General features: G+C 42.6%; 1 protein-coding gene across 3 annotated transcripts in view; it reads left to right on the top strand.

The window, feature by feature from the left end:
• LOC148039129 (G protein alpha subunit 1) overlaps nt 1-23,714 on the top strand; it is a 74,163-nt gene extending 50,449 nt beyond the window's left edge. For all 3 annotated transcript variants that reach the window (XM_087675013.1, XM_087675012.1, XM_087675011.1), the window contains 8 exons: nt 9,041-9,148; nt 9,230-9,331; nt 17,162-17,217; nt 22,152-22,286; nt 22,619-22,712; nt 22,835-22,894; nt 23,172-23,251; nt 23,341-23,714. In XM_087675013.1, coding sequence (XP_087531139.1) covers nt 9,041-9,148; nt 9,230-9,331; nt 17,162-17,217; nt 22,152-22,286; nt 22,619-22,712; nt 22,835-22,894; nt 23,172-23,251; nt 23,341-23,518 — 813 coding nt within the window. In that variant the 3' untranslated portion in view covers nt 23,519-23,714. The remainder of the gene's footprint in view (nt 1-9,040; nt 9,149-9,229; nt 9,332-17,161; nt 17,218-22,151; nt 22,287-22,618; nt 22,713-22,834; nt 22,895-23,171; nt 23,252-23,340) is intronic.
• The last annotated feature ends 1,680 nt before the right edge of the window (nt 23,715-25,394 follow it).

Genomic DNA, 25,394 nt, shown 5'->3' on the forward strand with positions numbered 1-25,394 from the left:
GCTCGTTTGGGGCATGTAAACTATGGCAGCTTGATGCTATTACAGCGTACTCAGATGTTGGATGGATTACCTCTCTTGGAGAGACCTCCTGAGCATTTATGCGAGGGTTGCATTTTGGGGAAAATGCATCGTTTCTCTTTTCCCCGTGATGTTGCTTTTAGAGCAACAGCCAGATTGCAGCTTGTGCATTCGGATGTTTGTGGGCCCATGCAGACACAGTCATTGGGTGGTTGTTACTATTTTGTAACATTTATTGATGACTTTACACGTTTTTGCTGGGTCTACTGCTTGAAAAAGAAGTCAGAAGTGTATGATGCATTTTTGGCTTTCAGTGCACTTGTGGAAACTCAGTCTGGTTGCAAGATTAAGACTCTCCGTTCGGACCGAGGGGGGGAATACATGTCCTCTATGCTGAATTCTTATTTGCAGCAGAAGGGCATTATCCATCAGTAAACTACTGCATATACTCCACAGCAGAATGGGGTAGCAGAGAGGAAAAATCGGTCACTCATGGAGATGGCCAGATGTATGCTGAAGGCAAAGAGTTTGCCTCATAGTTTTTGGATGGAAGCCGTCATGAGCGCTTGCCACATTTTGAACAGATGCCCTACCAAGGCCTTGAAAACCGTCACACCTTTTGAGGCTTGGCACAGCCGCAAACCTTCTGTTGGCCACTTCCGTACTTTTGGGTGTCTTGCATATGCCCATATTCCACAGGTACTTCGAAAGAAGTTGGACAACAAGGCTGTAAAATGCATCTTTATGGGATATAGCAGCGAAAGCAAAGGCTACAGACTCTATGATCCCGTGACCAAGAAGGTTTTTGTCAGCAGGGATGTTGTATTTGATGAAAAATCAGAATTATCCTTGGCTGGTTTTGATACATATCAGGCTGCCCGTGATGTCTTTGAAGGGCTGCTGCCCATCACATTTGGTGATTCAGCTGGTACTTCAGAAAATGAACCTAATGTTCAGCCAACTGCTCCTATGGAACATGCAGTAAATCAGCACATTGCTGAAACTGAAATTCAGCAGGAACTTGTACACAGTCAGGAAGCAAGACAGGTGCCTAGATGGTACACGCAGACTATGAGAGATAGTCATTTGGAAACACCCTTGGCTGGTCGTACTCGAAGGCAAACTCGACTGCATGATTCAGCACATTCCATGGAGTTTGTTATGGCAGCATGTACTCATGATAATGAGGAGCCTGAATGTTTTGAAGATGCACGACATGGTGTGCATTGGATGGCAGCCATGCAAGCTGAATTGGATTCTATTCATAAGAATCATACTTGGGATTTGGTGTCTTTGCCAGTTGGCAAGCGTGCCATTGGTACGAAATGGGTCTACAAATTGAAAAGGAATGCAGATGGATCCATAGATAAGTACAAGGCACGGCTGGTAGCTAAAGGCTACGCACAGAAAAAGGGCATTGACTATGAGGAGACCTTTGCTCCTACCTCCCGTATGACGACCATTCGGTCTATGATTGCCTTGGCTGCACATTTTGGTTGGAAAGTGCATCAGCTGGATATAAAAACTGCATTCTTACATGGGGAACTTCAGGAAGAAGTGTATGTACAGCAGCCCATTGGTTTTGCAGTTGAAGGCTCAGAAAATTTAGTATGCAAGCTGAAAAAAGCTCTATATGGTTTGAAACAAGCTCCACGAGCTTGGTACGCAAAGATAGATGCCTTCTTGCTTAGTCAGGGGTTTGTAAACAGCCCATCTGAGTCTACCCTTTATGTACATAAAGAGGGGGGATCCATGCTGATTTTGTGTCTATATGTAGACGACCTTTTGCTCACTGGAACACGTGCTGATCAGATTTCAGCATTCAAAAATAATTTACAGCAAACTTTTGACATGTCTGACTTGGGTATTTTGCACTATTACTTGGGCATCCAGTTTGTACATGATGCTAGAGGCATTGGATTATGTCAGTCAAGGTACATTGGGCAACTTCTTGAGAAGTTTGGCTTACAGGATTGCAAGCCAGTTTGTACACCCATGGAACCTGGGCTCAAACTGTCATTACATGATGACAGTGATTTGTTTGATATCCATACTTATGCTCCAGCAGTGGGATGTCTCATCTATTTATGCCACACTCGGCCAGACATACAGTTTGCCGTTTCAGTTTTGAGCAGGTACATGCATCAGCCTCGTATGTCGCATTGGCAAGCTGTGAAGCGTGTGTTTCGTTACTTGCAGGGTACTAGAGCTCTTGGATTGCTTTATGCCAAGGGGGGACCACTGCAGTTACATGCTTACAGTGACTCTGATTGGGCTGGTGATTTTGATACTCGTCACTCCACTAGTGGCAATTGTTTCTTTCTTGGCTCGTCATGCATTTCTTGGCTTAGCAAGAAACAATCCACTGTTGCCACGTCGTCATGTGAAGCTGAGTACAAGGCAGCCTTCACTACTGCAGTTGAGTGCGTATGGCTTAGACGCTTACTTGCTGATTTGGATGTATCTGTTACGGAGCCTACTCCTTTATATACTGACAGTCAGAGTGCCATTGCAGTGGCACGGAACCCTGTGTTTCATGCTTGCACGAAACACACAGAGATTCACTACCATTTTGTCAGAGAGAGGCTACATGCAGGTGATATCAGCCTTGTCTACTGTCCTACCACCAGCAATGTGGCAGACATCTTCACCAAAGCTCTTCCACGAGACAAATTTGAAGCATTTCGCGATGCTTTGAATTTGACGCCCTTTGGTGGCGGATGATCCTTGTACACTTGATCACTCTTCACTCCAGGGGGGTTTGTTGGGTATCTCACACGCCTTACTTACGCCTACGCTCATACGGGAGTGTGCGGGTGATCACTAGGACACTGGGGCACTTTTTACTCTCGGTAGGAGAGGTTTTTTCCCCCAGATTATGTGTACTATTTTGTATGTGCTTGTGGTGCATACTTACGGGCACTTACTGTGTTCGGGTGTGAACAGCCCCTTATAACTCTAAGGTATAAGGGTTATCATTTGTACTTTCAGTTAACACACTATTCAGTACTATTGCATTGGGTATCGTGCTCAACTCTGTCTCTCACTCTCACACTGTCTACTGCACTTCAGCTGCACCTCGATCCTCTCCCATCTGACAGACATTGGACACCTTGTTGGCCCCAAAAATGGCGCCCCTTTCGGTATTTATTCAACTTAATTAAAGAAGAAGTTGATGTACAATGGGATTCTCCCAATCCCTTTCGGTATTCCAACTCCCCTTGCTGTTCAAAATGATTAGCAAGTCTTTAATCTAATTTGCCCCTTGATTCGGGTAATCAATTGGCCTTTACTCGCTTTGATGGAGATAGAAAATGCCCAAAATTCAATTATTTGTTGCTCCCTCCACTTGAATAGGCTAAAAACAACTTCAGCCCTATTGAACCCAAGTCTTCGAGCTTTCAATTTCTAGCACATTTCTCGAGGCTGTTGCTAAACCCTAATTTTTGCTGTGCAGATTAGGGTTTTCAGTATTATCTATAATTAAATATTAAATTTCAGTCTTTAAATATAGAAAATTAATCTAGTAATTATTTCGATGCCTTGAAAAATAATCGGACTGGCCAATAATTGAATTGGTTAGGCAACTTCCATTCTCCGAGTGTCTCTAAGCCATCTTTGACCATACCATTAAACGCCACTTCTCTAGTGTCACCAACTGACACTTATGGCCTAATGAATGATCTAGGTGAACAACTGGCACCAAATACCACCAAGTACGTGCGCGGCATAACTTATAGCAACTTTTGCCTTTGATATTGTATGATTTCCTCGGATCTCGAGCTCATAAATTTACTCTAATCACAGTTACACCTCACATGTGCAACATTTACCATGTGATTAAAAATTAATCGACATGTTAAGTGAGGTTTAAAAAATACATGTCCTTATGATAGCCATACCCGGTATAACACAGACTCACACATGAGCTATCTAGACTGCTACTAACACCCTCTCTTAGACATGGGTGATCTAATACAATACAATGATATAGTGATAAAGGCTAATAATAGTCCATACAACAAAGAATCACAAGATGAGAACCATGGATACCCAAACAGTGGGTGATCAAGCCACCATTAAGGTGCCTTGGAGAGAACTCAATGTCGATGTCGATTGTATCAGCTTCTAAAAATAGAGAGGAGTCATAATAAATCTTTGTGTTTGTCAAGAATGTCTCGCAGTAGCATGCAAGACTATCTTGTCAAAAATATCTCTGAACATACATGACCATGGATTCCCTGCCTTTGGCCAAGACCGCCAAAGTATCCCCTTGTGTGAGCTCGGACTAGGAGCCAATCCCACTCTGTGTCAAGTAATAGCCCATCATGAGCTTGGATATCAATCTTGGCTCCAAGATTTGAACCTACCAAACTTCGATCGATGCATCAAGGACATCCCTCTCTGGAACTTGTGCACCTGTATGCATGTATGGATGAGGTTAGCCTGCCCCACCTCACTACCCTCTCACACCCCCTCTTTGGCATTGGAGAGTTGTGAGGAATGATTGCATCACCCGTACACCTATATGCATGTATGGATGAGGTTAGCTTGCCCCACCTCACTATCCTCTCACACCCCCTCTTTGGCATTGGAGAGTTGTGAGGAATGATTGCATCACCTGTAATAGAAAGCAACAGAGGAAGGTGCAGCCAAGCCCTTCTGTAGGTCCAAAGTAGCGGATCCCTTCCGCACCTTGGTCTTGGCCTTGGTTAGAGGATCCGCGTTAGAGTCTAAGGAAGAGAACGACTCAGCGAAGGAGCCTGAATCTTGCTTCTTCTTCTTCCTCGAAGCCGTTAACTTTTTGCAATCCTTGCACAAATGTCCATTCTTACCACAAGAGTAACATTGGGCCTTCGACTTCTTCCTGTTGCCCCTCTTTAAAGCTGTAAAGGCCTCTTTGGAACCACTAGACTAGGATGGAAGTCTCCCTTGCAAACACAAAGAGGTTTCATGCTCAAGAAACATCAAGGATGTTTGTAGAAAATTGACAAGTGTCGACGACGCTTGAGCATGCAAAGCATTGGCCACTCCATCAAACTTGGGAGGGAGCTTGTAGAGCACAATCCCCACAAGAAGAGCCTCTAGAAGGACGGATTGCATATATCGAAGTTGATTTTATATCTGTGTGACATGAAGTAAGAAATACTGAATAGTATCCTTAGGCTCAAACTTCATTTGTTGGATTTGTCCATAAAGAGTGATGGCATGCATAGGCAAAGGAGCCTTGTACAACATCCACAGAAGGCAAGAACTCAGCCTTCGAAGAAGGCGTCTCCATGCTGGTCTAAAGTGTGAAGTCCCATCAGGGAAGGACAACCAAGGTAAGGAGTGCCATACGATCCAAATCTCTGCTTCAATCAAACTAGTAGGTCCTGTATAGGTTAGTGCCAACTTAAAAATACAAGTAAGGAGCAAAATACTACATAAGACCATAAAACATGTATATCTCAACTTCATGAAAAGTGCTTGTGGGTGATTTGTGTTGGGTTTGAAGGCATTCTTGCTACCAAAAGGTAGGCATGCTAAAGATGGAGGAAAGTAAGAGTATCGATGTGTAGTGGAAGAGAGAATACAGACTAGAGTGTGCCTTGCAAGAATCAAATGATACATAGGTAGGGAAGGTGGTAGGACTGCAGTTGGTATCACTAATATTTGAATTGGAGGTAGGCTCCATGATCCGTTGGTTGGACTGAAGAGTCTCTAGGGAAAGTGGCCTTAACTACTTCTAGCTGCACACTCAATGGAGAGGGTAACTCGGAAAGAGAAGGGGACTCATCAAGTCCATCCTCAAGGGAGACTAGGAGTGCTTGAGGACCAAAGTCCAAAGTAGTAGCATTGCTAGACTAATCTAATAAACCCTCAAGTGTAATGGGGATAGATAGTCCAATTGCAATGTGACTAGTAGATCTACCATGTTGGGGTGGAGGATGACCCCCTCTCGGTTGTGGAGGTGGGATAGAATTTCTCTCACCTCATATGCTTGAGTTCATAGGTGGGGAAGAGGGTTGAGCAAGGGAGACAAGGAGTGCTCAAGCACCAAAGCCCAAAGTAGTAGTGTTGGTGGACCAATCTAATAACTCCTTAGGTGTAATGGGGGTAGATGGTCAAGATATGATGTGACCAGCAGATCTACCCTGCTGGGGTGGAGGACGGCCCCTTCTTAGCTATGGAGGTGGGGTAGAAGTGCCCTCGCCTCATTCACTCAAGTTCATAGGTGGGGAAGAGGGTCTAGTCTTAGGTGGAGTGCCCTTGGCATTTGAGCGACACTCATCGTTAAAATGACCAGCCTTTTGACAATGTTGATAGTACATATTCCTTTTGGGGATATTTTGCCAATGTGGTTTCAATCCTAGAGGGGAGTTACTTTGCTCCTCACTACCCAACTTAGTCTCGGTATTGTTCTTTCCACCACCTTGCTTCATCTTTTGGGAAGTCAAGGCCCTGCCTAAATATGACAATTGGGGTTTCTTATAAAATTGATTGAACAACCTTGCGAAATGCAAAGTTTATGTTTAAACTCATAGAAGTTGGATAACTGGGGTTGTGAGATAACTTGTTGGATGAAATTGAAATATTTGTTTGGTAGTTTGTTCATGAACAAAGTGACTTGACTGTCAGCTGACTTGGGTAAGCTAGTTGTGGTGAACTCAGCAAGAGGAATTGTCGATACTTGGGCAACTTGACAGTTAAATCATCCCTCTCAGCGATTTTGAATTCTTGGAGCTCATGGTCAAGGTTGATACATCGGTTAAGATCATGAGCTGCATAGCGGTTGAGTAGATGTGCCCAATGCTCAGATGCAAGGTCATAGTGTTGGAGTTGGGAGTGAAATTTAGGCATAAGACCCTGCATCAACTTGACTATAGCTATGGTATATTTGCTCTTGCAAGAGTGAATGACCTGATCTAGATACAACATTGATAGACCAAAACAGTCATATTCTCATTTTTAATAATTTGAGTCTAGACACAATTGAAGCACCAATGGCTACTGCTTACAAGTGAAAGAAATTCAAAAAAGGATAGATAGGTAAAAAAAAGACTGCCATAAAAGGCAAAGGGTTGCATAACGGTAGAGTTTAGAGTCCAAATTGTAGCAGAAGGCTGAAGCAAACTATATGGGAAAAAGATGACAAATATTGATCTTAGACAAGATGCACCTTCCTTGTCCTCTTCCTCAATGCCCTCATCCTCATCCTCATCCTCATCATCATCCTCTCCTTGCTCAACAAAAAAGCACTGGTTACTGTTGGATTTGCAATGTCCAACTCTTTCAGGTCCTCTTGCAACTTTTGAAATGCAAGAAACCAATAATCATCCTTTTCCTTATTAATCATTTCCAAAGCGGCCTCAACCTTCTCCCATCCTCTTTGTTTGCTCCTATAGACAAGGTGATGGTTCATGTGGATATAAAGAAGTTTCTCCATATACTTTGGAAGTAACTTGTTTCTCTTTGTATGTATCAAAGAGAAGGTACTGCAATCACATGGAGATACACAAGTTCCTTGAGAAAGCACCTTTATAGCTATCTGCTACAAATGAGGTTACAAATGTTTCCCACCATTTCACCTCTCGGTACATCCTTGCCACATCCTTTGCAACAGGGTGTGCATATCCACTTGCCTATTCTTATGCATGTCCAACTAATCACATAACCTTGTGCATCCTGTCAAAGGACTCCATCATTAGGCCTGCATACAACTTGTGAGTCATAGTCATGCTAGAGATCATGGAGATAGATGATTGTTTTAGGATGACTTCTGTGTCTACAGGGTGGCTGCTTGGGATATCACAATCTCCTACACAGAGATTGTGTTGGACACAGCTCTGTTCAAAATGGAGGGTGACATACAGTCCAACCAACAAGGCAATGAACTGAAGCCCCTCAGAGGACTCCTTTAGATTGGCAGTTTGTTGCTCTGAAAATATGGCTTGGTAGACTGGGAGATTGGGAGCATATAAGGAGACTCCTGCTTGTGACTCTAGGTCATCATACCAAGAACTTAATATCAAACTGTAGATGTGGTAACTTCCCTGCATTGAGTGGTGAAAAGAAGAGGCTAGGGTTGCAACAGTGAGTTAAGAGGAGAGGAGGGACAGAGCAGCATGAAGAAGCAGAGGTGGCCAAAGAGGTAAGGAAAAAGAGGAGAAAACAGAGCTAAGAAGAGAAGAGTGTAAGGGGGGAAAGAGTGATAGGGGAGAAGCAGAGAAGAAAAGAGTGGTAGGAAAAAGAGGAGAAAAGGATAGTTGTGGGGAAATTTTTTCTATAGGAAAAGGAAAGGAGGGTGGAGGTGGCAGGGGGAGAATTGAGGGTGCATCTGCCAAACAGCAGGCTGCACAGATGATGGTGCGAAGAAGGCAAGCCAAGGGGGAACAGGCATCACACATGAGGAGAGAGGCTGCAAGTTGGCAACAGGCAAAGGGGTGGTGGTAATTCAATCTGAGCAGTGACCAGGCAGCTGTCTGTTCTTTTCAGAATCATTCTGCTTATATTAGAAAATCTTTTCATAATGGCTCTAAAATTTGTGATCACTGAAACACATTGGCACATTGTGTCTAGACAGTTGAAGGTTGCAGAACTCTAAAGAATTACAGATTACAGTTATTTTATGTCAGAAAAGAGGATACCGTGTTTAGAGATACAAACTTCACCATTTTTCAAGTTTGTCAACCTCCTGTGGTCATCAGAAGAGGCATATTGCACATGGGGATGAAACAATACTTTGAGTTAAATTTCTAAGACCATCTCACAAGAAGCGATTGCTTTTTTAAGTCTGATGAAGCAGCAACTGCATTTTTAAGTCTGATGAACAACACTACAAGTAAGAAAGGAAGAAGCTCCATCCACTTTGCCAGCTTTTCAGTTTTTTCAATCATGGTTGAAATAGAATGGTTACATTCAAGATGTTGCAGAATGTGTCATTATTGGTTTCAAAAACCTATTGCTTTTTTCCTTTTAGACATTCATATGCTTTCTCTGTTTTTTAATTTTCACTTAGTTGCCATTGTCTATTGGATAGGAATTTGGAGATACCCTCGCTGAAATTGAAAATACAGCTGATTTCCCTGCTTTGACTGAGGATGTTGCTGCCAAAATTCAAAACATCTGGAGGGATCCTGCCATTCAGGTGCTTGTTTTAAAGTGTGGATCCATTGCTGAGTAATATTTCTGGCTTCAAGCTATAACTACTACTGTAATTTTGATCCAGGCTGCATATCTTAGGGGAAATGAGCTACAACTTCCTGATTGTACATATTTCTTTTTGGAGAATGTTTTGCGGTTGGCAAAGCCTGACTATACACCAAGTCAGGTACTATTACAATTGCCCCATACTTATTAGGGTGTGCATGCAATTGGTGTTAAAGAAGCTCGTAAAGATATTTGTACCTGAAGCAGCAAAGTGCTCGTTGTGATGAGATTTAATAACACTTATTTCAGTTCATGTCATTTTTCTGGTTATCCACCTCTGAAGGGCCATATTCACTGAAATATGCTAACAATTAAAACTCCTGTTTGCTGTCCTCTCTGCTGCCCTTTTTCCCTTACTCCTACAGGCTATTCCATACATGCACACATCACTATATCCCAGAACCTTGCCTGTGCTTACTCCTCATTTTGATGCACTGCTGATTGTAGCTGTTGTCTCTTCAGCCTCCTGCTACTGCTACTATATTCAGGAGTACTGCAGCTTCTCTTTCCTTCCCCTTTGCTGCTTTGTATACCTGCAGCAGCAACGTGTTCATTGTGATGAGATTTAATTGTTAGCCTGCCTATGTTAGTTTTGTCAGTCTGTCATCTCCCAGTTGTGAGCTCCTGTCTGAGTTTGACACGGACATAGGAGCTCTGGCAGTTTAGGTGCATTTTTTTTATTTTCCGGCTTCCTGTGTGCATTCCTAGGCTAGTTTCTACTTTCCACAGTTTGTCTACACCTGCCGGACATTGTCATTGTCATCTAGGTTTTTTCCAGGGTCCTCCCTATTTTTTTGGGCAAATTTTCTTTAGTGACTAGCATTTAATGTTGGTCGCCTAGCATTTATGGCCTCTTCAAGATCAGATCAGCTAGTTTTTTGGTGCTTTTGCTATTTATAGCTGCACCCTCCACTTGGCAGACACACACACTTTTCAGTCGTCAGTCTTCCCTTTGTAGGTGCATACTCTGACACTCTGACTCTTCATGCTTGGTGCTGCCATTGTCATCGGTCTGATCTGGTGCCCTCATTGACGCTTTGGGCTGTGTTCAAGGACTGATCAGTCCATCCCCATTGTATCAGTATTCTCTTCAATCAGTGCAATATTCTTCCTTCTGTTTCCTCCCTCTCTCTCTTTTTGCTTCTCTGTGTGTTCGTGTTTCTCATCTGTTGCGTACTCTCACAATAATAACACTTATTTCACTTCATGTCTTTTTTCTGGCTATCCACCTTTGAAGGGGCCATGTTTACTAAAACTCCTGTTCTTCTTTTCCCTGCTGCCTTTTTTTACCTTACTTCCTGTAGGTTACACCCTACATGCAAGCATCACCATAGCCCAGAACCTTACTTGTGCCTACCCCTCATTTTGGCACAGTTGCTTCTGATTGCAGCTGCTATGTCTTCCCCCTCCTCTTGCTGCTACTGGCACAGTACTGCAGCTTCTCTTTCCTTCCCTTTGCTTCCTCTCTCCTCAACCTGCAATGCCTCACCTTTAGCCTCCTCTACCTCGCTTCCAGCTTTTGCCACAGCCTACACTACCATCATCTTCCACCTCTCGTGCTTTGTGTTGTGGCTGCCCTCTTTCCCACCAACCCTCGCCTGCATTAGAAGTGTCCCATACTAATAAGGGTACGCATGCAGGTCTTGTCACAGAAGCTTGTTAAGATATCTGTACCTGCAGCAGCATAGTGGTTGTTGTGATGAGATTAAGGATACTTATTTCATTTCATGTCATTTTTCTGTTATCCACCTCTGAAGGGGCCATGTTCACTAGGACATGCTAAAATTCAAAACTCCTGTTTGCTGTTCTCTCTGATGCCCTTATTAACTATAGGCTATTCTTTACATGCAAGTGGTTGATGCAGGATCCTTGAGTTACTGCTTTTCAAGAGTTATTGGAGGGCCCTTGGAGATCAGCCAGGTTACAAAAGCAACATGGCATTCACTTTGTATGGATGATGCTCTTATGACCAGGATATTGGAGGGTCGTGAGCCTACCTCTCTTTCGGAGGCTCTTGCACATGGCACTTGGTGTTTTGCTATGTAAGAGGAGCTTGATTTTGTTTAGGGGAGTGAAACATGGAATTTGATTCCGCGTCCCTTGAGGCAGGAGATCATTGGCATGTCAAAAAGACTTAGTATTTGATAGATGGGACGAGGTTTGCTACCAAAGGGCGAATTCACTTAGAAGCTTGGCTTGGATTATGTGAAGAATTTTGCCATAACGGCCCTGATGTCTACCATTCAGTCTATTCTCTCCCTTGCAGCCCATCACTATTGACCCGTGCATTAGATGCACATGAAGTCCCTATTCCTCAAAGACATCCTAAAGGAGGACATCTATTTGGATCACTCTTGAGGTTTGACTATGCTAGGCAAAGAGGATTTTGTGTATTGCTCGGGAAATGCTCTCTATGGTCTTATGCAAGCGCCTAGGGTTTGATATTAGTGGATTGGGTGCTTCTTTCTTTAGCATGGCTTTAGGAATTGATCATGATCCCAACCTTTACTTTTGGTTGGAGCATGGAGAATGTGTTCTCATCACTCTTTATGTGGATGATTTGGTCTTGACAAGTAGCCATATGCAAGAGGTGGAGCATACATGAAGGATCCTACCCCAAGAGTTTGGTATGATAGATCTTAGCCTTCTCCATTTCTTTCTTGGTCTTGAGGTTTACCAATAAGCATAGGGCAATTTTATTTTCTTAACATTGGTACATCTTTGGGTTGCTTATGGAGTTTGGTAAACTTGCATGCAAACCTATTTCTTGCCCCCATGGACCCTGAGGCCAAACTTTCATATGCAAGTGATTCAGCATTAGTGGATGCACCTTGCTATCAATGGTTGGTTAGGTCTTTGATATGGTTCATCCATGCATGCCTCAACATCTCTTTTATTGTGGCATCATTGTCTTCTTTCATGAAGACTCCCCTTCTTGCTCACTAGTGGGCTGCTCTATGTGTGTTGGAGTATCTACAGGGGACCCGTTGCTATGGGATTCTGTATGGAGAGGGGCTGCTCTTATAGATTGGAGTGATTTAGATTGGATTGGTGACGTTGACACACACCGATCCATGCTTTCTCCCTTTTGATCCGCAGCTATTTCTTGGAGCAGTAAGAAGCAGCCTATCATTGGTCTTTCATCAACAGAGGTGGGGTATTAAGCCTTGTGCTCTACACGTTGGGAGGGAGTGTGGCTTAGCTATATGCTTCCAGAGATTGGATTCCTATAGGCTGGACCTACTCTTATTTGGATGAACAATTAGAGTGCTCTGGCTCTTGTCAAGAAACCAATGTTTCATGCTCGCATGAAGCACAGTGAGGTCCAATAAATTGTGTCTGTGAGTGTATTTTGGATGGCGAGTTGCAGGTTGTCTATTGTCCTCACAAGGACAATGCGGAAGGCCTTCCATGCTCTAGCATCTTATTGGTTCCTAGGCACTCTTAGGATCTGAGGTGGGGTGTTACCATTTAGCGTGCTATGTTTTCATCTCCTGGTTGTGAGCTTTGTCGGAGTCTAATAGAGACATGGGAGCTTTGACATGCTCTAGGCTTATGCATGCATTAGATGCAGTGATTCAGTCATTTACAGCCTGTTTCACACATTTTTTCAGCCTATTTTGAGGCACCTTAGTGGGTGGATTGTCATGCTTCATGGACAATATCATTTCACATATGGGAGGCACCAGTTCATGACTGGGTTACCATTTCATGGACAGCAGGTGGACAGTAGTAGGTTCCCCTATCCACAAGCCAAGGCTTCTCGACAGATGAGCAAGCCCAGAATCCCCCACTTCATGAATTTGAAGGAAGATAGATTCGGTTATAATGGTGGAAGCAGATGTGGATGATGAGGTAGGCTTCTTTGCTCCATCCTTCCCACCTAGATGAAGGTGAGGTTACTCCTTCGAGCACTTTTCCTAGAGATGTTAGGTCTTCCCATTGTGAGAGAAGCAGATGTGGACGATGAGGTAGGTTCCTTTGCTCCATCCTTTACACCTAGACGAAGGTGAGGTTTCTTCTTTGAGCACTTCTCCTAGAGATGTTAGGTCTTCCCATACCCAAATTTATTCCAAGGGATGTCAGGCCTTTCCCAATTAGATTTTCTTTCCTTTTTTCTTCTTTTTGTGTCCATATGTTTGCAAGGGTGGCAGATGCACTTGATGTGAACAAGGATGGAATCACAACTATTCACGAAGAGAAAGGAATGGGTATGGGAATTGAGCTGTTCGAGAGGGCTGCTGACTCTATAGATCAACCATTACAGGGATCCATAGTAGGCCAAGGGTGAGGGACTGTAACAAAATCCCATAGGTTAAATGTGTCTAGGATGGCCTTGATCTTGCATGTCCAAATGGTGTTATTGGTCCCATCCAACTTCTGGTCAAGGTAAAGATTGGAAAGGATGGGCAGTGCACATGGGTGCCATGAAACTGAGCTAGACATATGTCTTAGAAGAGGAAGGGGGAAGGGAAATGTGAATGGATGGAAGATGGGACAGAAGGGCAGTCATGGCCCACATCTCAATCTGCATCACGATCATGTCATCCTTCATGTTGATCCTCCCGATGCTCACAATTGCAATGGTGCGATGGTCCTCACGATCTTGGCAGGATGATCCTCACAGTCTTGTCCTGGGATGCAGAGGTAGGAGAGAGCAGATCTGTGTGAGGAGAGAGGAGAGAGAAAATGACAGTGGCTGGAGAAGATGACAACGACATCATGAAGAGGAGAGATTGTTCACAATAACCAACACAAAGAAGGGTGATGGTATATATAGAGGAATATGCCAAGACTGGATGAAAGACTTTTATGCTGGTTGGAACGCTTAAAAACTGTTGATTGCCTGCCATAAAGTGGCCGACCTACTGGTGAATGTGCTGACTTGCCTGGAAAAGGCACAAAATGCAGGAAAGAGGCTGGAGTGCCATGTGGCATGCTGGGTGGCAGAAATGCATGTCTAGCAGCCAAGGGGCAGATCAGCGGGATGCCCATATGGATGGTGTGCCTCGATCTAATGTGCTGTGGATGGACATCAAAGTACTGATGGACACTAGAGTGCTTGAGCTCCAAATGTCCTTGCCAGAATCTGATGGACACAGAGAATGCTTGAGCTCCAAATGTCCTCGCCAGAATCTGGGAGAGTTTCACAATCATAATATTGACATAGAAGAGGAAAACGAATAGCATGTCTGCTAACAAAAAGGCATGGTATGTATAAGCCCAACCAGGGGATCTTGTGTAGGTCAGTAGCTACTGGCTCTAGTTGGAGATAGATTGCTTGCTATGGCTAAATACTGGTATGCTAAGGGTACTATCTTAAGCCAACATGGTAAAGGTAGGCTGAGAGTATTGGACTAAGTGGGCCCACACATTTGATCCACAAGGTGATCCTCTTACTTAAAATGTGGGGCTTATCATATTTTTGTGCATCCTAGGCTTACTAACACTTCTCCTAGCTTTGGGATGAATAGTACATATGGTGCTTGAATTTGTCTGGCCTCAGTTTCACATAGGTGACAGTCTACAAAGAGTGCCTTCTCTAATTACTCATTATCAATTAGGGTGAATGGATTTACATGTCACTTGGGAAGAACTATCCTACGGGTTAGCTGTGGACCTCTATGCGTGAGCTTGGGGAGAGACTCTTGAGAGACATCTGAGACAATATACATTAGAGATGCTAACTGGAGATGGAGACAATCTGAGAGAAAAATAAAAAAGTCGGAAACCTTACCTATGCTAGATTCAAGGATGATATCATTGACTTTTTCACATGGGTTTCCTGCATAAGATCATGGCATTTCTTATTAGAGATGCTTGGGGCTCTACATCTTCAAACTTTGCTTCCATAAACATTCATTTCCTTGACCCCAAAGAGTAGTGGCTGATGCACAAGGTAGGAGGTCGTGGATATTTATAGACTTTGTCAAAGCGACACTTCCAACATATGCTCAACCAGCCCTACAAAGCACTAGTAGAGGACCACTTGAGGTGATTTTCCATCACTGAAGTGCATTCTTGTGGAGACTCACATTTGTATAAAATATCATAGGTATGTTAAAATCTCTTCACTGTAATCCTAAGTTGGATCTTTTAGGATAGTAAGAGAGCTATGAGGTTCTTGTGAACATAGATTGGATCTTTTAGGATAGATGCAAGCTCTTTGTGAAAATTCATAGAAAGATCCTTTTAGTACTCATTTTCTTGTTTTAGCTTATGTTTATCCATGATGAGATATACTATGGATTAGTTGTATTTCCCTTCTAATTTCATAGGTCACATTGGCCTCTGAAATTAAAGTGGCCAGTTGGCAAGCTCCTTGTGAACATAGATTCCAACACAGGTTTTGGAGGTGTGCTCATTGCCATCATCAAGGAGGTCATTGGGGACTTGGAAAGACAAGAAGTGGTAGAAGAAACCCCCAAGCACTCACCAGCCCATAGATCGCCAGTGCCGTCACCCGAAAAGAGGGAAGCTCCACCCCAAGCCCACCAACGACAAGAGGCTTCAAGTGAGAGAACCATCAATGAGGAAGGGAAGGAGGGCTCAGTCCCATCGAGACGAGGCACAAAAAGAAAAATCAAGCTGAGCATCTTTTAGGATAGATGCAAGCTCTTTGTGAACATTCATAGAAAGATCCTTTTACTACTTATTTTCTTGTTTTATCTCATGTTTATCCATGATGAGATATCCTACAGATATACAAATGACCAGTTGGCCAACATGCAAATCTGTTATGCATAGCCAAAAGAGCCACAAGGCCACTAGCAAGAATGTTAGTCTTCTTGAGGTCCCATCCTGAACATTGAAAGTGTCCTACATTGTAATGTCTGAATAGTGATAGCAGGTTGTCCAAATGGTGCAAGCCATGGAGCAGCTGCATGACAGATAAGAACACCTATCAATATATGCACTTATTAAGTAATACTTTAATCTAAGAAAGATCTTAGCCTAAGATAATCTCATAATTATTGACTAATCTCTTTGGCACTTACACAAATCCAAACCAAAACTTGAGACAATCAATTCAAAGATGAGATTTTAGAAGATTTCATACGAAAACTGGCTCCAAAAGTTTTGAGGGAATCATGGGCAGGTCATCACTATCTTCACCATAGCCATAGCTATTTTCTCTTCCTTGGCCTTTGTCATCCTTGGAGCTTGTGTTTTCAGCTTCTTCATCCCACGACAGCTCAAGGAGACCAGGTAACTGCTGTTGCCAGGTATGAGTCACTGCTTCTTCAAACACAAGATTGGAGTCTTGGTGACTGCTCCAGAGACATTATGCTATGGCATTCTGCTGGTCTACACCCTCATCCTGCTGCCCAGAATGGACACAAAGCTGTACGTTGCTGGTTGCTGCTGATGGAGAACCTACACTTCTGCGTTTGCTGCCAGGACTGCTACCATCGCTGCACTGAGATGCAACTACCCATGTCTACTGCATTTTCTGCCTATATCAGCTGTGCAGCTGATTGACTGTGTTTCTCCATCAAGCTTTGAGTTCTTGGTGGTTACTTGACCTTGGGATCCATCAAAGTATGACACATCCATTCAGCTTCCTTCAGCTCACTCCATTGAGAGACATGGCTATTGGACTGCACTTTAATCGTGTGGTTCATAGACTGTGTTTTCTATACAAAGCTAGTGTATCCTCAGATAAGCTGAGTGCAATTTGTTCCAAGTGGTAGATAACCATCCTGCCACAGCTTCCCATATGACTGCAAGCAACATGGATTGCTTGTACAAAAGATGATGATATCATTTTCCATTGAGCTGTGACTAGCACATAGATAGCTGTCTTTTAAGAAATCAATAAGTTTATGTGTCTGGCCACCTTTCACATGCACCTTTGTTATCTAAGGTTTCTGAAGTCAGAAGTTCAATCTTGAATGAACTATATAAGGAGAAACAGAAAATTGTAATATATGTTGATTTTTTCACGCAGGAAGATGTGCTTTATGCAAGGCAGCAAACGACAGGTGTTGCTGAGATTGATTTCAGGTAGTTTGGGACATAGTTTTCTTTTGATTCAAATGTGTTGAAGGTATTATCATACACAAGCTATGCTTTTCAACCTTGAAAATTAAAGAGAAGTTGCTTTGACTGTTTTCAAGCAGATTAATAGTTCAAGATCCTTGCTCATTGGCAAAGGGCGCTCAGCTTTTTACTAGATGCTTCTACCAGGATGACTGTTCTAGTTAAACCTGCTTCTTAACTTCGGGTCTAGTGGCTATGGTGCCTTGGTTTGTATCTGGGTGCTGCTGGAGAGGTTTTGGCTGCTGGGTGAGAAGGCTAAATGCAAATACCAGCCAAACATAAACCCCTGGATTGTTTATCCATGGTTACTAAGGAGTTGATTTTGATGCTACTAAATGCAACCTGCAAGGGGTTACTAAAGATTGTGCTCACTGTTAGCAAATGCAACGTCTACTTTCAATACATTGAGGATGGAATGGGTGATGCAGATTGAACTGCATGCTGACTCCTGAGCCAATCTCTGCTTACATACCTTGCTGTAACTGCTGTGCACAGGTCTGGTATATTCCTCCATGGTTTTGAACACTACATTGTGGTTTACTGCTGTGAGACTTGGAAAGAAACCTACTCTCACTACTGTTCCAGATTGATCCACAATCGCATTCAACAAATCCAAACTTTGCAGCTATTGGCATTCTGGCCAATACACCCAGTAGGTTAAACTCACCATAAATTCACTATTGGACAGCAAACACAGACCTGGAAAAGATAAACAGATCTAATAATCAATACCTATGAATGCAAGGTCATTGTACTTTGGAAGCTTCTGGTCAGGAAAGTCAATGTATGGTCAACATGGTCAAAAAGTCAATGTGTGTGACCTGGATGATAGAAGCGTTTTCACCTCCTGCTCATGTAATTTAAGTCACCCGGCAATCTGTCTCATGCACCTCTCAAACTATAAATGATCTCTGTCCATATATATAGTTGAGGGCCTTTGAAGTAGAAAGATGTTGCTTTATGGCCTTGCTGCATCATGCTTCATCAGTTGTCAGTATCTCCAGAGCATGCAGCAGGCTGTATTTCCAGCATACTACTGCCGTCTGCATCATTCTGCTCCTCTTTTGCCTACTGCCCATCTTTCAAACCTGCTTGTTGTGATTCGGGATGATCTGTTCTGAGCATGACACACTCTCCAGTTCCTCTCTGCCCTGATCCATTTTGAGACATGAGAATTCAAGGTTTTATATGCAGGAGAGCTATGGTGGAGAAGTGTGACATCTCGGGGGACTTATTGTCTGCTAAAGTGAAAAAATAGGTTGTGGCAACCCCAGGTATGAATTGTTGAAGCTCTTGTGGATGTAAAGAGTGCCCATGAATGGCCTTTGAGGGGGTGAATGATGGAGAACGAAAGCTCTGCTGACATGGCATATATCAAAAGGCTTTCTTTGCTGAATATCAGCTGGCAGCAGGCCTTCTTAATGTGCCAAGCCATGAGGCTACCAACAATCTCTCATACATTTGATCATGACACAGTAGGCTTGTTAGTTTGGCCAAGCGTCCAAGCTCACAATTACACACAAACCAGCTGCAATGATGAAGATCATGTCATGCACCTCTACCTCGTAGAGTAGCTGGTGTCCCGGACCAATTGATTGCGAACAAAAAGCACCCTAGGTGACAGATCCAAGGCTGGGCACTTTGCAAACCAGTTGCACAGCCTCACCAAACCATAAATAATGCTTCGAGGTCTCTAAGTGTTGTGGGCAATGTTCAGAAATCCTGTCCTGTTGATCTGAGGCAATGAAGTGCCAACTGCTAAACTCCCATGGGCCAATGGCCTCTCCCATTGGGATCTTGTGATTCTTGTGCCTCTTCAAAGGAAACAGGCTTGTCCTTATCATAAAGGCTAGAAATAGCAATAACAATTTGATGCATAAGAGGTACTACAAGAGCCAATGAGTCCAGCAAGACAAATGCGCATCCAGTTTACTATCATGCAATGTTTGTGCTAGCCATTTTGGCATAGACTTGGATTGCTCTATGAGAGTGTGCAATGGAAGAACGTGAGCATGGAGACAGAAGGGAAGAAAGGGACTGATATGAGCACAGAAGATAGGAGAAATATGCACTGATCTGAAAATGGAATACTGAATACAATCTTGACTAATCAGTCCTCCCTGTATGCAGCTTGAAACGTCAATGAGGGTACTGGATTAGGCTGATGACAGAGGAGTATGCAGGCTGATGGAGGTAGAGTGCTGATCTACAAAAACAAGGTGGCTACCAAAAGTGTGGGGGGACTTCTATGAATAGTGGAGCAGCCCCCAAATTAGCTTACTGCTGCAAAATAGTGTCCTGAATGTGGCTGACTGCACCTGGCTGATTGCCAACCCTAAGCAGGGAAATCCAGTGCGCACATAGCAGTTGGGGCAGTCTAAAACTGAAATACACAGGGCTGGTTCACTAACAGTCAATGTGAACACGTTAAAACTACTATAAACTGAAATGCACACTAATTAAAGGGCTGGAAACAGTCATAGCTCCTCCATGATCCCTCTTGGAAGACTCTGATGGAGCTCACAACTAGGAGATGACAAGAATGAGAAATACAAGCTAACACCCCCTCTCAGATCTTGGGGAGTGTCTAAAGACCCAACATCTTCATTTGTTGAAGCATAGAAACATGAGACAAAGGCTTTGTGAAGAGATTTGTTGCATTGTCCTCTCTGGAATAGTAGACCATTGCTAGCTCAAACTCCATGATCCACTCTTGAACATAATGATATTGAACATCAATGTGCTTCATATGGGCATGAAACATGAGGTTCTTTGTTAGAGCAAGTGCACTCTGGTTATCCACGCATAGCTTTGTGGATCTTGTTTGTGGAAAGCCAATCTTCACCAACAAGGAACTTGTAATGCGTCACATGTGGAAGGGGATCACTTGCAATAGTTAACTTGGACTCTAGGTCCGTGGGGCATGAAATGTGCTGACATGCATCCATACCAAACTCTGAGAGAAGCTCGGATATGTACCTTTGTTGGGAAATGAAAATACTTTGGGGCACATAACAAATCTCCAATTGGAGGAAGAAATGAAGGACAACTAAGTATGTCATAGAGGAATTTTGCACACCTCCCCATGATTTGGAGCTTGTGTAGATACCCTTGCCTGCTGTTTTGTCCCTCATTTAGGTACCTTAGCATGATATATTCATCGTGATTGGGTCTAAAACTCTAAAGGTCAAACAGTACAATTGATAGGTTTTGTCACACAAAAAAGAGTAGCTACAGCTTTTTGGGTTTGATCAAAATATAGAGAAGCGTCAGAAATTGATGTTTGCTAGCTCCAATTAAGAAAGCTTGATTTGGAGCCATGTCCTTCAAAGCTTCCATTGGAGTCCTGTTGTGGATATGATCTAGGGTAGAGATTCCCTTCCCCAAAGTGTGTGAGGAAGTCCTCGATGCTCCAGCATGGTCTGATTCACTTGCTCCACGACACCTTTCTATGATGGTATGCCAAGATGGGAATACCCTGTCTTGATCCCCTGCTCCCTGCAAAACCTGTTAAACACTTTGGAGCAAAACTCTCCTCCATGGTCAGCTCGAACCCCTAGAGCCTTGAAAGTAGTCAGATTTTTAGCAAACATCTTTCACTTAGAGGTTGAAAAAGACCTTAGATTTGTACTTAGAGAAATAAGGCCACACATACTTGGAAAAGTCATCAACAACAAGCATTAGGTATTTGGCCTTCCCTAAGGAGGCAATTCTTTTAGGTTTGCAGAAGTCGGTATGAACCAACTCAAGCATGTGGAATGCCTTTGGAAATAATTTCCAATGTTGTTTGCTCCTCAAACAACTTGGGCATAAGATAGTAATAGAGGGAAATCTAAAAGCTCTCAACCATCTTCTTTCATGATGCTTGTTGAATAGAATCAAAGTTTAGGTGCCCATAATGAGAATGCCAGAGTAGCCTGAGAGTTGATGAAGATTGAGTGGTCAGGGTTGGAGTGGTCAGGGTTGTGAGCTTGTAGAGCCCACCCTTGTGATTACTTGTCCAAAGCACAACTCTAGTGGATGCATCTTCAACAAAAACAATGTCCTAGGTGAAAAGCACATAGGTCTTTAGTTGTGTCAAATCATAAACAAAAAGTAGGTTAAAATGTAAATCAAGAACATAACGAGCTTTGGAAGTAGAGTCCCAATGATTTGAAAGAAGGGGAATAGTCCCCACTCCTTGAATTGGCACCGATGAATTGTCACCAATGGTGATGCCCCCCCTTTGGGATGGATGTCCTAGATCCAATCTCGATGGTATGTGATGTGAGATGATGCCCCACTATTCACAAGCCAAAGCTTTTCCTTGACCTCCAGAAGATGGGTGAAGACTGATTCGGTCATTGTAGCCGGTGTAGCCTATGTATCTTTGGCACCATCCTTGGCTCTAGGCTTTAGATGGGGATACTTTTGTCAACACTTTTCTTCGGGGTGTGTGCCTCTCCTAGAGCTTGGGCAGTTAGGCTTCCCCTTAGACTTGTTATCCTTGTCATCCTGCTGCTCCTTGGTCTTCTTGTCCTTCTTGTTGGCCCCTCCTGAACCTGAACCTGCAATAAAAGCTTTGGTGGATTTGGCTTTACCAGGTCTTGTCCCCTTGTGTCCAGCAAGATCAGTAGGACAAGCTCCTCCTAGAGAATAGTATCCTGAACCCTGGTCCCATGTTTCTATGCATCTCTCCAATGAGGGCTGCAAGTGTGACCAACACAACTGATTGTTGTTTCTCTCATCTTTTTTTATGTTCTGTATAAAAAGGTGATGGCTCAGCTTCCTTCATTTGTAGGTGGTTAATGTGCAATGGATCTAAGGCCCCTCTATAAAAATCTCAGAATAGCTCTTTGCTAAACCTTTTAATGTCTGAAGGTTGTTTGACTTTCTCATTTTATGTATTCCTTTTGCAGTCCAGTAGGAGATAAGAAAAGGGAAGGGGAGATCTACAAATTGTTTGATGTTGGAGGTCAACGCAATGAACGAAGAAAGTGGATTCATCTGTTTGATGGTGTGACAGCGGTGATTTTTTGTGCTGCTCTGAGTGAGTAAGTTCTTCAGCAATCACATCCTGCTGGTTTCTGCTTTTTTATCTGTATCAAAGACAGGATATTTGTGCATGTTGTCTTATATGATCCCAATTGTTTATTGAGCTTTAAATCTGGGAAAATTCCAAATTTCTCAAAAAAGTTAGATGAAGCTCCCCCCCCCACCCCCGCCTCCTCCTGAAGAGAGGCTCTTCATGTAACAAGAAATAAACTTTGTTTCTTCTTTGGGATTCATTAGAGGGCCCTACTTAATTTAAATAACACAAATGCACGCTTTATGATTGTTTAAATCGATTTTCAAGGATGAGAGTTGATAAGTTGTTTTGCCTCAGATATGATCAAATGCTTTTTGAGGAGAACACAAAAAACCGGATGATGGAAACGAAAGAATTGTTTGATTGGATTCTGAAGGAACCTTGGTTTGAGGTATGCTAACTTGGTTTTTTCCTTCAAATACAGAAGTCGCATTGTCTGCATATCTCGATTCCATACATTTTCTTGTTTAATTCAGTACATACAAGACTGAATGTTTTGATTACTTGCTGCAGAAAACTTCCTTTCTATTGTTCCTAAACAAGTTTGATCTCTTCAAGGAAAAGGCACTGAAGGTAGCCTCTACGAACTGTGTACATCATGCGATTATATTTATGATCAATTCATATGTAGGTTGCAATGGTCAATTCATACGTAGGTTGCAATGGTCTCTTTGTATACTGTAGGCTTGGTCAATTCATATGTAGGTTGCAATGGTCTCTTTGTATATTTATGATCAATTCATATGTAGGTTGCAATGGTCTCTTTGTATATTTATGATCAATTCATATGTAGGTTGCAATGGCCTCTTTGTATACTGTAGGCTTGATGTGAAGTATTTTGGTATTCTAGGTACCTCTTAATGTTTGTGATTGGTTCCGAGATTACACGCCTTCGGCATCAAGTACCCAGGAAATCGACCATGCATATGAGTATGTTCACCGCTTTGTTGTGGTTACAAAGATTTACTAAACAATACACTAACTTTGATGCTGTGAACAACCTATTTTGCTTCTTACAGTTTCATCAAACAAAAGTTTCAAGAAGTCTATGACCAGAACAGTCCTGGAAGTGATGTCAACAGAATCTTCAAAATATATAAGACAACTGCACTGGACCAAAATCTGATAAGAAAGACTTTCCAGCTTGTTGATGAACAACTTACTCTGCGTCGGTTGAAAGATGTGGGTATAATTTAGCTTTCAGGATTCCATCTTTTACTTTTCCCGGAGTGTATATGGTCATCCCTGACGAAGTCCAGGCTGTGCTATTGCTGTACTAAACCATTCTGATTACTGTTATCGATTCATTGTTATGCTATTATTAGTCCGAAGGCAAGCCAGAATTCTTGTAAGGTGTCACACTCATTAGTAAGACATGTGCATTCTTTGTGTACTGTATAGCATTCCAACTGATCTAGAGCATGCCTTTCCCCGGTGCCAGCATGAGTGATTGCGCTGCTAAAGGCGTTACGTACACTTGTATAAACCTGGGGTAGAAATGAATGAAGCGCTCGTGCTTCGCCTCCACTGTTGCATGTGCGCTTTTGTTACAACTGTTCTTGCCTGGTAACCAGGATTACACGGTCGATCCATGGTGGGTACTATTGTTACAACTGTTCTTGCTGGTAACCAGGATTACCCTGTTTATCCATGGTGGGTGCTTCTCGAGGTAGTACCTGCTGTCGTATACGTGAAACATGAGGATGCCTGGACCCCTTTTTTTTTTCTTTTTTATATTGGTTTTGTTTTGTTTTGTTTTTTTGTCAAGAAATTGAGACGAGCCAATATCTAATTGTTCCGAAAAATGTTGGTGCTCCTCGCGCTATTTCTTCTCACATTAATTCCAAAATCTTGTTCTACACCCAAGAGGAAAGGTGCGAATGCTTGGAATCATGGAAGGCCTTGCTATAAGCTCAAGAGATACACCCTCAAGTCTTTAATTCCTCTATTGATCGAGACAATTCTCTTACAAGATTTAGAATATCTTGATGTTTATGAAAGCCTCGTCGTAAAATCCAATTTACCCCTTGATTCCACAATCGAGGAGGCCCAAATGGAATCACCTTCAATCGTATGGAAAAAGCCTTGTAGTAGACCTTCACAAATCCATAGAATTTTCTAGCCATTGATGAAATTTGCATCCACAAGCTTCACATGACACCCAAGGCATGCATGTACCTTATTGTAATGTTGCCATGCAAACCCTAAACCTTATTGATTTCATACTTGGGCTCAATAATTCTTAATTAACAACACTTGAAGTTCAATTTCAAGATTCAAGTCTTCAATTTTCACTATCGAATACAACATGTGTTTAACAAAGATGAGGAAGAATGAGTAGGAAGAGAAATCTATGACTAGCATCAATTTCCAATCTAAAGTATGGACCATGGATTGTAATACTTCACCAGCTCTAGCTAAAATGCCATTAAAAAATTAAGACAAGCCTATATCGAATTGTTTCAAAAAATGTTGGTGTTCCTTGTGGTATTTTTGTTCACATTAATTTGAAAACCTTATTGTGCAACTAAGAGAAAAGGATCGAAGTCTTGGGAAGATAGAAGGCCTTGGTACAAATTCAAGAAACACCCTCTCAAGTCTCTAATTCCTATATTGATTGAGTTGATTGTCTTACAACATTTAGAATATCTTGATGTTTATTATAGCCTCCCCAAAAAATCCAATTTATCCCTCGATTTCACAATTAAGGAGGCCCAAATTGCATCCCCTCTAATTGTATGGAAATAGCCTTGTAGTAGACCTTTAGAAACCCATAGAATTTGCTAGCCATTAAAGAAATTTGCATCCACAACTTGCATAGGATACCTAGGGTATGCATGCACACATGGTAATGTTGCCATGTAAGCCCTAAACCTTATTGATTTCATCCTTGGGCTCAATGATTCCCAACAAGCAACACTTCCAAGTTCAATTTCGAGATTCAAGTCTTCAATTTTCACCACTAGATTTATCACGTATTTAACAAAGATGAGGAGAAATGACTAGGACGAGAAATCTACGACTTCTAGGGCTAAAACTATGATTAGCATCAATTTCCAGTCTAAAGTATGAC

Source organism: Lygodium microphyllum, chromosome 3 (genome assembly GCF_053477565.2).
Source record: "Lygodium microphyllum isolate KBCC chromosome 3, Lygodium_microphyllum_v1.1.10, whole genome shotgun sequence".
Taxonomy (NCBI): Eukaryota; Viridiplantae; Streptophyta; class Polypodiopsida; order Schizaeales; family Lygodiaceae; genus Lygodium; species Lygodium microphyllum.